The sequence below is a fragment of the Gracilinanus agilis genome, chromosome 1 (assembly GCF_016433145.1).
Source record: "Gracilinanus agilis isolate LMUSP501 chromosome 1, AgileGrace, whole genome shotgun sequence".
In the NCBI taxonomy this organism is placed as follows: Eukaryota; Metazoa; Chordata; class Mammalia; order Didelphimorphia; family Didelphidae; genus Gracilinanus; species Gracilinanus agilis.
In genome coordinates, this window is record NC_058130.1 from 258,872,492 (window position 1) to 258,886,975 (window position 14,484).

Genomic DNA, 14,484 nt, shown 5'->3' on the forward strand with positions numbered 1-14,484 from the left:
AAAAAACCCTCTGTTGTTTTTGTTTTTCCTTCCTCTTCCTTCTCCTTGTTAATACTTAACATGCATTGTTGTTTGGTTTGTTGTTTCAGTTCTGTCCAACTCTTTATAATCCCATATGGAGTTTCTTGGAAAAGATAACAGAGTGGTTTGCCATTTCCTTCTCCAACTCATGAGGACCTGAGACAAACAGGTCTAAATGACTTGCCCAGGGTCATACAATTAGTAAGTGCCTGAGGCCAGATTTTAATTCAAGAAGATATCTTCTGGACTCCAGGCACTGCACCACCTAGCTGCCCAGAAATATAAATTGTAAGGCAAAGTTTTCCATGTCTGAAAATGTTTGTCTCTGTGGTTTTTTGTTTCTCTATTTCTCCATCAAGAGGTGGGCAGGAAATTTCATCATCAGTCCTGTATATCCACCCTACCCTGGGCCGTATTCATAACCCATCCAACTTTCTGCCCAGAACATTTTGAAATCTACCCTAGTCACATTCCCATGTTCCTTCTCCCAGTACCCTCCTTTCCCCAACAAAATATTTTTTGGACCTTTATTCCTTCTCCAATCTTCCCAGAATAGGAATTATGGACAAGAGATAGAACAATTTCAGTTGTTACCACAAGGTGAGACATCAAGAACCCAAAGTTTAAAACCTCAAAGTAGGCCTACACAAACTGACTCATGGACTTCAAATAGAACTCAAAAATAATATCTCACATTTTAGTGCTTTGGAAATCTAAAGCACAAGAATCTTCCTGAAGCTGCAATAGTAACCTAGAAGCACTCTGTACCCCAACAGAGCTCAGAGAACAGAGGAAAATGGAGTAAGACAATGTGGTTGTGTGGCATCCCATTAAGCCTGAGGCAGAAAGCCTAGCCTCAAGGGGCCAACAATTCTGTCCTCTTACAAGTCACTTGGGACACAAATGGAGGCTGATGTTGCTCATCTTGGATGAAGTTTGAGAGGATTTTAAGATACAACCCCAGTGAAACCTCCATCAAAGGAGAGGCTATCAGAAAGTGATCAATAGGAAAAAATAAGGTAAACAAAGCCTGAAATTATCAAAAATCTCAAAAGGAAGAAAATTCAATTAATGACTTTCAGCATTAGCAGAAAAAAAAACCATACAACACCAAAGATATCAATAATATAAGGGAATTTGGTCTCCAGAGCAGGAAAAGAAGTCCAGACATGAATGAATAAATGAAAAGCACATAATCCCATCAAGAGAATTATGAATGAATGGTTTTAAAAAAGAGGAGACATAGAGAGAAAGAAAGAAAGAGAGAGATATTAATTTAATCTTATTTCTCTTCAATAGAATGTAAGCTCTTTCAGGGCAGAGATATTTCATTTTTTACATTTGTTTTTCTAGTTTCTAGTGCAGTGATGAATATGTAATAAGCACTTAATAATGACATTAAATAATGATTATTAAAAACACTATTGAACAGAGAATTCTGTATAGTACATCATAGTTTTCAACATTATTTTCTCATAAGAATTCTCTGAATAAGTTTAATTTTTGTAGGAATATTTCTGTGGAGGAAAATAGAGAATAATGTGGGTGTTGAGGAAGGAAACTAATCATGTCATTTGAATATTTATAGTAACCCATTAAGATTGGTATTTCAGGCCAAGTTAGTAATGATTTCAAACATTTTCACCTTTAAATATGTAAAAAAGAATGATGACCTCTTCCCTTGTTTTTTACCTAATATTCATTAGAAATATTTACTTCATAATTCCTTTACTCTATAGCAACATCCTTTTGATTATATATTACTCCCATTTCCATTTATTGCATTTCTTTTCCTCATCATGATCATATTGAAACAATTCTTGATTCCCTAAAAAGAATATTCAAAAGTATTATGAAATAGAAAAGAATAATCATGAATTGATTACACAGATCACATAGCTCACTGATTTATTTTAAAAAGCATTAAAACATTTGTAGAGATTCAGTACATTGCTTATACAATTTTATTTTGTTGTCATTTACTTTTGTTTAATACCTAGAAGTGGAATCTGGCTTCATCGTTGATTTAGTAGTATTTTCTAAATTTTGTGATTTCTGCAAACAGAAATGTGTTCTCTAATTGCCTATCTCATTTTAATTTTACATGCATATGAATTTCCATTTCTTACACAACATGTTCATTTAAGAAAGTTCTAATTTTTAAAATGTATTCTTTAAGAGAAATCAGGTTTTGTCAGAATTAAATGAACATTTTGATTTGACTTCCTCCAGATCTTAGCACAAACTTTTCTTTCCAATTTTCTACCTCATAATGTGACAGTTAAAAGCCTGGGAAAGTCTACTCTCCTTGCACTTTTATTTATATTATTTGTTTAAAATGGAAATGTGTTATTTGAAACCAATAATTTTTTCATCAACTTTTAATCTACAAATAAAAATTAGTCTTTCCTATCATTAACTTCACCTAATAATGTTTTTGGTATGATAAAATTATTTTCATTGTTATTATCATTACTTTGACTACTATTGCTTCTCCTTCTCCTCTTCCTCCTACTGTTACTACTACTATTGCTACTATTGTTATTACTACTGCTACAACTACAGTTATTTTTCCTTTTTTGTATTCAGGTTGTCCTAATACCAGCTCTGAATCCGAATGCAAAAATCCTTTTGGTGGTTTTCAGGGATGTATGAGACATATTTCCATTAGCAATAAAGTTGTGGATCTAATTTTGGTCCAGCAGAGCATCTTTGGGAATTTCAGTGACCTTCAGATAGACTTATGTGGTCTTATAGACAGGTAAGGACAGTCTTATATCCTTATTTTGAAATGATTCTTTTTCAAGTATTTGAGTAAAGACAAATGAACCTCATGGATAGTAAAAAAAAATGCTAGTCTGTTTTCATTTGGTGCAACATAAAATAGAATAGCTGAATACTCATAACAAAAATAAGAATATATAGTCTCCAATTTGATAAAAAAAAAGGTTTATTTTAAACTAAATTCAAATACAATAAGAGAATCTTAAACATTTTGTTACAATACATTGTAATTTTTTCTTATATTTTTAATATCTTAACAAAATAAATAACTAGTTCATAAAATGAATGATGAGTAACACTGTTAATAGTATAATGGCATTTGGTTATATACTGAGTATAAAAATGTTAATAGTTTAGGATACAAGATTGTCCAAAATTGGATTAAAATATTTTTGATGTGGGGAAGGGGTTAAGGCCTTATTGATGTTTTGTTTTTATATACACACATTTATCTATAACTACCATTCGATGGGGATTAATATCTTTCATTATGATCCCTTTCATTCCCATTAGTAGTTATTTATAATATGGAGGTAAATGTTGTTGTATCATATCAGCACCCAATCATTATCCTTCTTCATAGTTCTCTCATGAAATGCTTTCTATAATAATAAGATTTTGATGAAAATCAGAACTGTAGCTACTTTAGATAAAGGTTTAGGGTTTCAGAAGGAGAAGTTATGCCATATGTAGTAGAAGAATACTCAAGGCACTTAATAGAGATAGCAAGGATAAAAAATAAACAATTCTGGGGCAAAATGAAAGTGCATCCAGAGCAAGTACACAGAAAAGTAATAATTCATAAACATTTTAAATTAAGATATTGAAGATCTTATGATAATCAAGTTCATTTTTTAAAAAATGAACTATTCAATTTAAAGACTTTTATACTTGATATTTTAATTAAATACATATACATATATATGCACATATATATATCTTTGTATGTGCATGAAAAATTCTTTCAGTAGAGGGAAATATAGAATATTCCAAAGTTCTTAATGTAAGTATATGTTATCAAAACTTAAAACTATATTAAGACTTTTGAGCCAAACTATATCAAGTACTACCATATACCTTTAAGTTAAACCAATTAAAGTTTTCTCTTCTTAACCAATTATATATTAAGAAATGATTTGTAACCTCAATAAAATTAAATAGAATAACAAGTTACAAGTCATTTTATTAAAAAATGTCTGTATGTATGTATACATATAAATAGATTATTTTTGAAATGTGATCTATTCTATAAGAATCAATGCTAAATATTTTCAGGTATATCATTGTAGCATAATTCTCCCAAAATGGATATTCCTTCCATTTGAAAGAAAAAAATTCAAACTTAATATGAAGTTTAAGTAAAGGAAATATTTAGTTAATAACTATAAATATTTTCTATAATCTAATTAATTTTTGGAAATAGTATTTATAAATGTCTATCAATAATGAGGTACCATGCTGTTATTTTGTCAAGAAGGGTTGTCAGTCACTCTTACTTGCAAATAACATCTTCTTGCATCATATTCTTCTCACCCTGCCACCAAATTTTGTAGACTAGGCTTCTCCCAAATTGCTTTTTTTGGATATTCATTACTTTTTCTCCCTGCTGACTTGCTCATTGCTCATAGTATTGTACTATAAAAAAATAAAGCAACAATTCTCTCTTTTTTATCTCTGATCACCCTCCTCCATCTCTGTCTCTGTCTCTGTCTCTGTCTCTCTCTCTCTCTCTCACACACACACACACTCACTCACTCACTCACTCATCAATCTCCTAATTGCCTCTTCCTTGCTGCTTTCTTAATACATGTTCTTAGTAAAAACTATCAATAATAGCCTATGACAATTTTTGGTTTAAGAGACCAGGGAAATATATATATATATATATATATATATATATATATATATATATATATATAATTAAAGGTAAAAAAATGTTTAAGTAGCCAACTTGCCTTTTACCTAAGACCCACCTCCAAACCACAGAAAGTCTGGAGTTAAGGAATTTAAGTAAAGAATTAAATGAAGAAACATTCTATTGGGTTCTGTAGTTGAGGTGGTCTGTGTTTGTGTGTGTGCATGCACATGTGTTTGTATGTGTGTGTGGTAATATTCAGCTACTGCTCACTATTTTCAGTCTTAGCATGACTTTTTTTCTTAATCCACCAAGACAGTATTCATAGAATCTTGGCGCCCTCTTCTCATCTTGGCTCTCTAGTTTGCCTGGTAAAGACTGGCCACACTATTCAGAATATCAGGGAACTCTCCATATATAGAGGAAGGAAATGTTCATCATTGTGTTCCAATATTGTGTATAAATAGAAAGATAAATGTAGAATCCAATACTGTTTTTAAAAAATAACCAATTTCTCAGTCTCACTAAGGTTTAGCAATAATGTAAATACTGGATTCTTGAAGTCAAAATAGGTGGAGCACCAATACTTATAGCTTTTAACAAGCTCAGGGTTTCAAATATGATCTTAACTACACATTGTTTTCTGAAGGAATACCAACATAATTATTCAGTCATTCATAATAAAGTCTTTAGTCTTGGAAAGTCATCAAATAGATGAAAATACAAAATATCCTCTAGTTTTTGTGGCCTTTTTCTACTTTTGTAATGATGGTGGAAGATTAATGCCAAGTGGGGCAGTGGGTGTTTTTAATGACAGCTTTTGCCCCACCTATGAATATGAATTTGTGGGATGTTCATCCAATAACGTATGTATGTATGATTGTATGGATAGACAGAGAGAGGGAAAAGGAGAGAAAGAGAGACAGAGACAGAGACAGAGAGACATAGACAGAGACAGAGACAGAGAGACACAGAGAGAGAGAGAGACAGAGAGACAGAGACAGAGAGACAGAGAGAGAAGAGATGATAGATATAGGCAGACTACTGGGATTAGGTAATCATGAGAGTTGATTTAATCTCATACAACAAAAGAAGAAATGTTATTTCATGGGACCTGCCATGATCATTGACCTTCCATGATCCATGGTTTATATGTGCAAGAGGACTATCTTATAGCTAAAACTAATGTGTCAGTCAGTATCCATTGTAGAAGAGGTCAGGACATTCTCAGAATTTCTATTATGATAGCATCCAGACCAAGTCAAAATTCATACTATGTGAACTTGAATATAAATGTAGAGATAGGGGAGTTTGATTTTAAAAATACTTAAGGAATTAAGAAATGAAAGAAGTCACATACTATATTTGTGACTTTTTGGAGTTTTCTTGGCAAAGATAATGGAGTAGCTTGGCATTTCCTTCTCCAGTTTGTTTTACAAATGAGGAACTGAGAAATAACCATAATTAAAAACATTTTCCTCCAACAAAATGCATAGATAAAGGCAATGATAGAGGAAATTTTATTCAGTAGTCCTCTTATCAATAATAAACAATTAATAAAGTAAACATTTATTGTTCAAATATGTTCTCCAATATCTGTTGGTGCACATACTTTGCAAAGGTCAAGTGGAAGCTTGTGTCCCATTGGACAATCATCTTTTCTAGACGCTTTTAATTGAAGTTAATATTATGATAACTGCACTGAGCCTTAGGGCTACTTTAATGAAGTCCTTTTAGGAATTTTCTTACTATTGACTCATTCATCTTGGATATGAACTGCCTGTTAACAATTGAAGTCTTCCCTTTTCAACTTCATTCTCCTTGACAGAAAAAACTAAAACTAAATAATAACTGAGTTCTACTTTCTCTTTATCAATTATTATGGTTCATTTCACCCTTAGCATCAATTTGAGAAGTTGGTTTGGAACTAATAAAAGAATAAAATCTAGTTGTATCCACACTTATAGAAAATACTATACACCCCCTAGGATTTATGTGAAGGAAGCTTGGTATATCATCCTACAAGTAAAAGGACCTGGGATTGAGTTACACATCTGGCAAGAAATAGCAGTGTAGACACTGACAAATCACAAAACAGGAGTTTGTTTTCTTTTCATAAATTGTAGGTAAAAACATTTATGGTAACTACTTTTTTGATTTTTATAAGGAAAGTATTTGGTAAAAAGGAGCATAAATAAATAAAGTGTATTTTTATTAATATATACAAAACTATATCATGTCAATGATCACATATACTGGCTCCAATAGTATCATCAAATAGTGTTTTGCAAAAGTAAATGATATGTTCCCTCTTGCATTTTTTTAAATGGGAGAGGTAGGGTATCATACTTGTGATTTTATGTCTGTAGAAAATTCCTACTATAAAGCAAACGTCAAATTGACTTAATATTAGATAGCCTTAGAGAGCCACTAAAGGTATTAAGAAATTTAAATATTCTGTGTTAGAAACAGCACTTGAATTCATGTCTTCCGATATTTCTCTTTATTTCTCTTCAAGATGGTGTCTGGGATCCCATTCAACTCCCTGATTCTATTATTCTGTGAATTCAGTCTGGATCCTAATTACCATCATCATTTTTTCTGCTCAGTACTCATGAATTATCCATTTACTAATCTGTTGTAGAATTTTCAAGGAGCTTTGTCTTGAGTTACTGCTCTATTGTTTCTGAATCTAGTTTCTTTACTTTTTGAAAGTTACAATGAAACTTGTCCAACTACAATCATTTGGTATCTTTTTTATCTTTCTTGTTTTCTTGTTATTATTAATTATTATTATTTAATGATAACAGCAAGTAAGAAATATCTGCATATTCTTTAATTTCTTGATATATAACAAATCTTCTAGCCTATATTTCATCTCACCTAAAATAGCCAGGTGTTTTCTTCTTATTTCCTTGGTTATCCTTGGTTTAAATTTCCTCATAGACCTGTTTGTTCTACCTTTTATATTTTAAGAATTATTTAATTTGATAAAGAAGATGGAATCAATATAGGAGTTGAGTGATGTTATTTTCTCTGTGTCATCTTAAGGCAGCTAGGTGATGGACTGCATAGAGTGCTTGTCTTGGAATCAAGAATATCTGATTTTACATTCTAACTGAGACTTTTATTTTTTTAATAGTATTTTATTCTTGTCAAGTGTATGTAAGAAAAATTTTAGTTTTTTTTTTTAATTTTGAGTTATCTTTCTCCCTCTGCTCTCTTCCCTCTGAAACCTTAAGCAGTTTGACACAGGTGAAGGGTAATCATGCAAAAATGTTTCCATATTAGTCATGTGAAAAAATAGAGCAAAAATAAAATAAAGTGAAAATAGCATGCTTTGATCATCATTTAGGCTTCACCGGTTCTTTCTCTGGAGGTGGGTTGCATTTTTCATCATGAGCCCTTTGAAATTTGGATCGTTATAATGCTGAGAATAGTTGAGACATTCACAGATGATTGTCTTTCAATATTGCTATTACTGTGTAGTGTTTTTCATGTTCTGCTCACTTCACTTTGCTCTATATGATTCTCAAAAGATTACTTCTGAATCTGAGTTTCCTCATCTAAAGAGGGATAATTGTAACACCAGACTCCCAGTATTCTAGTGAGAATCAAATGAAATAATTTATATAAGGTGCTTTGCAAACCTTAAAACATCAAATAAATGCTTGATATTTCATTATTATCTTTATTTATGATGATGATGATGATAATGATGATGATGATGATGATGATGATGATGCCATGTTCTTCCACTCAGTTGTTATCCTCCCTTCTTCTTCACTATCTTGTTCTAAATGTCATTAAGGAAGCCATTTTTCTTTGAGCTCTGTAGTAAACTTAATGGATCTAGCCTTTTTGACAGTAATCATATAGATTCATGCCATTCCTTTATGTATTGGTTATGTACTCCCATTCCCCCTCCCCTCGGCCCAGTTATTATTTTTATTACAAAGAAGATTTTAAAGCTCTTTCGGGTTTAATTGTACTTTTAATTGTCTCCTAATGTGATGATTTGAAGGACTTTCAGTTAATTTTAATTAATTTCAGCTAAGCTTTCCATTTTGTGGAAAATATTAGAAAGATGAATTGGAATAAAGAAGGAATCCATATAAATGAAGATAATATAAATCACTTGAGATTTGTGGATAAAAGTCTCTTTCTCTTTAAGTATTGAAAATTAGGTTGAAAAGCCTTTAGAAGACAGAAAAATAGGTGATGGAGGGAGTCATGTTCTATACAAAGACACTTATGAAATATTTGAAAATGTAGATACATTTGAAAATGTATATATTGTGAAAATAAATGTTTCTTTAAAGTGGAGAAAGTGCTGGACCTGGTCTCAGAAAGTCCTGAGTTTGAATTTGCCCTCATATATTATCAGAGAGCCCCTGAGCAAGTTATTTAACCTTTGTTTGTCTCGATTTCTTCATCTATAAAATAGGGCTAATCATAATGCTTACCTTTAAGCATTTTTATGAGGATAGAATGAAGTAATATTTGTAAAGTACTCTGCAAACTTTAAAGCACTATACAAATGCTCACTTTTATTATTAACTATTAATCAAATTTAACATTTGGTATCTTAAAAGCATTCAAATAATAACTACATATAGATAAAATGAATGCATATATACACATATTTATGTATGTATGTATATATATGTTCACTAGTTTTGCTTTATTTCATAAAATTCAAATTCTAAGTGAGGTAAAGGAAAACTAATGTAGCTAGTAGTTTTATAAAAATAGATAAAATGAGAAATATATTTATTAACAAGACAAAAAAGGTTAAACCTTTAAACTACTCTCAGATGCCCCAATGCAGTTTGCTTAAGTCATTTTCAAGATCTGCAAAATGTTATAACTGTACTTTTGCTGGTTATTTATTGGCTTCTCATTCTTAAGTTTATTTGTTCTATCCTTCTTTCTCCTCCTGTTAACCTGCCATGGGTTATATATAAATATATATATAAAAGAAAGTGTGACAATATTTCAAGAATGCTAACTTAAATTAAACTTTAAATTTCATCATAGGTAATAGAAGAATCTCCTTCTATGGAGGTCATTCAGAGTAATAGATGCTCACCTCTCCAGTTTAAGTGGTTTAATTATATCAGCACTTTCAATGTTTCTATTTCAGCAGGGAGGGAAAGCCAAGCTATTAGGAGTGCTATCTGAAATCTGAGTTACTCATCTCTTCTCCTAAATTTCCAAAGATGCTATAGCCATCTGTGGGACATATTATCCATGTAATTCGTTCAAGTGTAACACTAATCATTTATCTTAGTATGGATTAATTGGCCATCCAAAATCCTTCTCTAGTGTATGGAATTATATGATCATTTTTTTCTCTTTTTCTCTTCAAATTATGCAGTAGTTGACAAAAGAACACCATTTATATATGTATTTAACATAACAAAGAAGTATTCTTTTCTATGAGCAATTGATATTCCTGGTCATATATCCAATTAACTTTGAGCCACTTATGAAAGAGATCCTCTGATACTATGAGAAGAAAGTACAACTCACACCAATCCATGATAATAAATAGTATTCTGATGACTTTATTAATATATAGAGTAGTAATATGATTAGAAAATCTTAGTGACAGGCCCAATGATCATTAGTCATGTTTAATTTCACTGGTTATGATACTACTGTCATCTTTATAGTCACATTAGAATAGTCATATTCCATAAAGCCAGTCTATTTTTGATTACTGAATATGAGAAGATAGTAATTGTATTGGCTTCTCCTTTTAGGTGTTTACCTAACTATTGTGAACATGGTGGTGAATGCTCACAATCATGGAACAGTTTCTATTGCAACTGTACAAATACTGGTTACATGGGAGCTACTTGTCATTCCTGTAAGTCAAATATATTTGCTTATGCCTGTTGGTGTCCTAATTGCCATGGTTATCACTATTGCTTTCTGTAATGTCCCCTTTTACTTAACCCCATGATATTTATTTATTTCTGTTTTTAGTGGGTGTTAGTGCAAATGCCCATATATAGATATATGTTCTTGTTTGGATCTTAAAGTACACGCCAGCCATTGCTTATATTTATTCATCCTTTCTTTTTTCTTCCTTTTCTTTCTTTTTTCCTTTTTTTCTTTTTTTCTTTCTTTCTCTTTCATTAAATATTTCTTCCACTTACTACTTGTGTATCCTTTAGTAAGTCACTTAATCTCTCTAGTTATCAGTCTGTAAAAAAGGGGTGTAAACTAGATGAAAGTTGAGGTCCCATATAATTCTGAATCTATGATCTGTGACTACAAGGTATCATTGAAAATTCAACAATAAATAAAATAAAAATTAGGAACTCAAGGAATTTACAACCTTAAAGGGAAAAATAATATATATGCAAGTAAGTATAATTCACATTTAGAGTATTTTAATAAATTTTACTTAGTAAAATTCAGGGTTCATCTAATCCTACCCCTTTATTTTTCAGAGGAGAAATTGAGGATAAGAGTGATTAAGTAACTTGTCCAAGGTTGGACAGAGAGCAATATCTAAGATTGAATCTGAACACTAATACTAAGAATTAGTGATACTGATTTTTTGTTTGTTTTGATTTTCCAACATAGGTTTTTACCATACTAGACAGGATCAATCCTGGAGTCAGAAAAACTGAGTTCCATTTCTTAATTTGGACAGATGCTAGCTTTATGAGCACAGCATTAAATATCTCAATTCCCCCAATGAAATATCTAAGCCTTTAAATTGGTAACCCATGTTAGTGGAAGGATTTTTCATACCAGGACTTCTCCACATGGGATTTCAGAGGTTCAAATTCCTCCTTCCAATAAGTTAATCATCTATCTTTACCTATTTACCTATCTACCTATCTACCTATCTACCTATTTACCTATCTATCTATCTATCTATGTCTATATATATACTTTATCTATCTATCTTTATGTCTATCATTTAGCATCTTCAACTATTCACTGTACTTTAAAGTTTACAAAGCATTTTTATTACAAGAAATATGGCCTGATATAATAGAAAATTTAGTAGATTTAGAGTCAGAAGAGCTACTTGTTGCAATCTAAATTAGTAAATATCTCTGAGTCTCAGTTTACTTATCTAAAATAAAAACATTTGCTACACAGACTTGTTATTAGGATCAAATTAGATAATAGATGTAAGGCATTGAAAATGTTAGAGGGATAAATAAATGTGAACTATTATGCATGTGGTTATTATTATTTTTAAATATTGGTTCTAATATTGTTGACCACTTGTGGAATCACATGCAAATTATGTAACATCTCTAGACTTCAGTTCCCTCTTCTGTAAACTGAAGGAATTGAGCTGTTAATGATAAGGACTTTTCTACTTCTTTAATCTTGTTCTAGGATGCAATTGATATATCATATATGTATGTAAGTAGATAGAAAGATAGACAGACAGATAGATAGATAGATAGATAGATAGATAGATAGATAGATAGATAGATAGATAGATAGATAGATAGAATGAAATCCTAGAGAGGTACTGGCTTCTTCAAGGTCATACAGTTATTAATAATAGCTCCATTTACATAATCCTTAAAGGTTTACAAAGCTCATTCCTCAAAACAGTTGGCTAGATTGATAATGGAAATGTATAGAGAACACTGAAATGCAAAGCACAGCTACCATTAAATATCAGCATTTGGACTGGACTAAGTTTTTCAGACTCTATCTTGTGCTCATTCCACCAAACCACATATCTTATATATAGTAACAAAGGAATACAAAATGCTATAAGATACAGTGAAGAAGAGATAATTTCTTTAAGAAAGGGATAAAGGAAAACAACATAGAGAATGTTTGGGGCCACTTTTCCCCTACTTCTCCCATAACTGTAAATCTTTCCTCTGTGCCTTTAAAGTAATAGTTTAAATTTTATTAACCAGTCCAAATATCTTTAAACTCTCTCACTGTCTGTACTTTATCTTTTTTAAAAAAAAATATTTAAGTATTTTATGGAATTTTCTGACAATTTTCTGACAAAAGACTTTCAACTTTTTTCAAAAGTGCTATTTGAATAGAATTCTTTCCCAGGAGTTTGTGTTCTTTGATTTATCAAATTCTAGATTCCTATTTGCCTTAATTGCTAAGTCTTATTTATCCAGTCTATTAGACCAGTCATCCTTTATGTGTTTCCTCCCTCTGTCAGATAGAACTAATAAGTACTGCCTTGTACCTTAGTTTGAATTACTGATATAAAATCCACTTCTTTTCTATCTATAAAAATTTATTTCCACTTTCTCTGTTACTTCAGTTCTTTAATACAGATTTTTTTAAAAAAATTTTGTCTAATTCTATAAAATATGTCCTTGGTAATTTAATATAACTAAATATCTGTAGAGCAGGGGTCGGCAACATATGGTTCTTGAGCCATATCTGGCTCTTTCAAGGGCCAGATATGGCTCTTTCTGCAGGAGCCATAAAGTCAATTTTTTTCAGGCTCTGTTACAGGAGCACGCACTGTTACAGGAGCATGCACTGTGAGCACTGTATGGCTCTCACAAAATTACATTTTAAAAAAATGTGGCGTTCATGGCTCTCACAGCCAAAAAGGTTGCTGACCCCTGCTGTAGAGCAATTGGAGATGGTGTATATCTTTTTAGTCTATGATTTACTTTCCTTTATAATAATTGCTGAAAAAATCTTGATAGATATTAATTGGTACCTTTTTAAAATATGTGTTTATTCCTGGCATCTTGCTAGCTTTTTCTCATTTATATTGGTCTTGAAAGTAATGGCTATATTTCAGAGTAAAATTCAAGCTGTCTGTTGTCACTCAATGAATTATACTGACTTGCATCTTGTTCTATGTAAGTAGTACTTCTTGCCATTTTCTTTTTATTTTCTGGCATATGGCATTCTGACATTTTTTCATTGAAATTTCTGGAAGGATAACAATTACTAAGATAAGTCATTCCACATTCTGTGTTCAAGGTCAGCATCTTGTTCTGGTTTTCCCGTCTTTTGATTTTGCTCTATTTTTCTCTTCCACCTTTTTACTTGCCTTTTATTTTCCAAGAGTACACACTGACTTATTTTTATTTTCCACTCTATTTTCTAAATAATCAATTCATTTATTTTCCTTTTGTATTCCTTAAGAATTCTAGTTTGTATAATTGCATTTTCAGTAAATTGTTTTTTATTGAGATTCTCAACTACTCTTCAGGGTCTTATAGTTGTCTAGTTACTCTTTGGTGAATCTAGTTGTTAGTCTATTCTTTCCTTTTGAATATTTCTTCTCATTTTCTTTTGTCTCATGTATTTGACCCTGGATTTTCTTTTCTCCCCCTCATTCTCTCTATTGTTTTTTTTCTGAGGTCCTTTCAAAAATTGCTTTCCTTTTCTAATGTTTTATCTTCTACTTTAATACATTAATTGCTGGTTTAAAGTGGCAAAAGACATTTAGCTTTAGACATGGTCACTTACTCAGACCTCTTGATATGTATTCCCCTATTCCATACATTCATTTTCCCACCTTTATTAAGTATTTTTCTCCTTACCTTAAGTGTCCTCTCTTTTCCTCTCCAATGATTTAGTTCCTAGTCATCATTTCTTTTTTAAGTTAAATTTTAATTTCTTCAATATAATATTTCTCTCTTGCACTCCATCTTCTCAATATTTTCAGAAAGAATTTAAGTACTACCTTTTTAACTAAACATACCCTGACCCTTAATATTCCAAGTCATCTTTGTTTTCATTGGCCATGTCTATTATTTATTGCCTATGACTCTCACTTGTCACTTTCATTTTAAGCATGTATTTCTCTTAGAAATCTTTGAATCCTCTATCTTATC

The 14,484-nt window shown here is 31.2% G+C and overlaps 1 protein-coding gene across 5 annotated transcripts in view; it reads left to right on the forward strand.

Annotated features, from left to right (window-relative positions):
* Positions 1–14,484, forward strand: part of LOC123235194 (contactin-associated protein-like 4) — a 433,004-nt gene that overhangs the window by 236,306 nt on the left and 182,214 nt on the right. For all 5 annotated transcript variants that reach the window (XM_044661292.1, XM_044661308.1, XM_044661323.1 and 2 more), the window contains 2 exons: positions 2,611–2,782; positions 10,429–10,535. In XM_044661292.1, the coding sequence (XP_044517227.1) occupies positions 2,611–2,782; positions 10,429–10,535 (279 nt within the window). The remainder of the gene's footprint in view (positions 1–2,610; positions 2,783–10,428; positions 10,536–14,484) is intronic.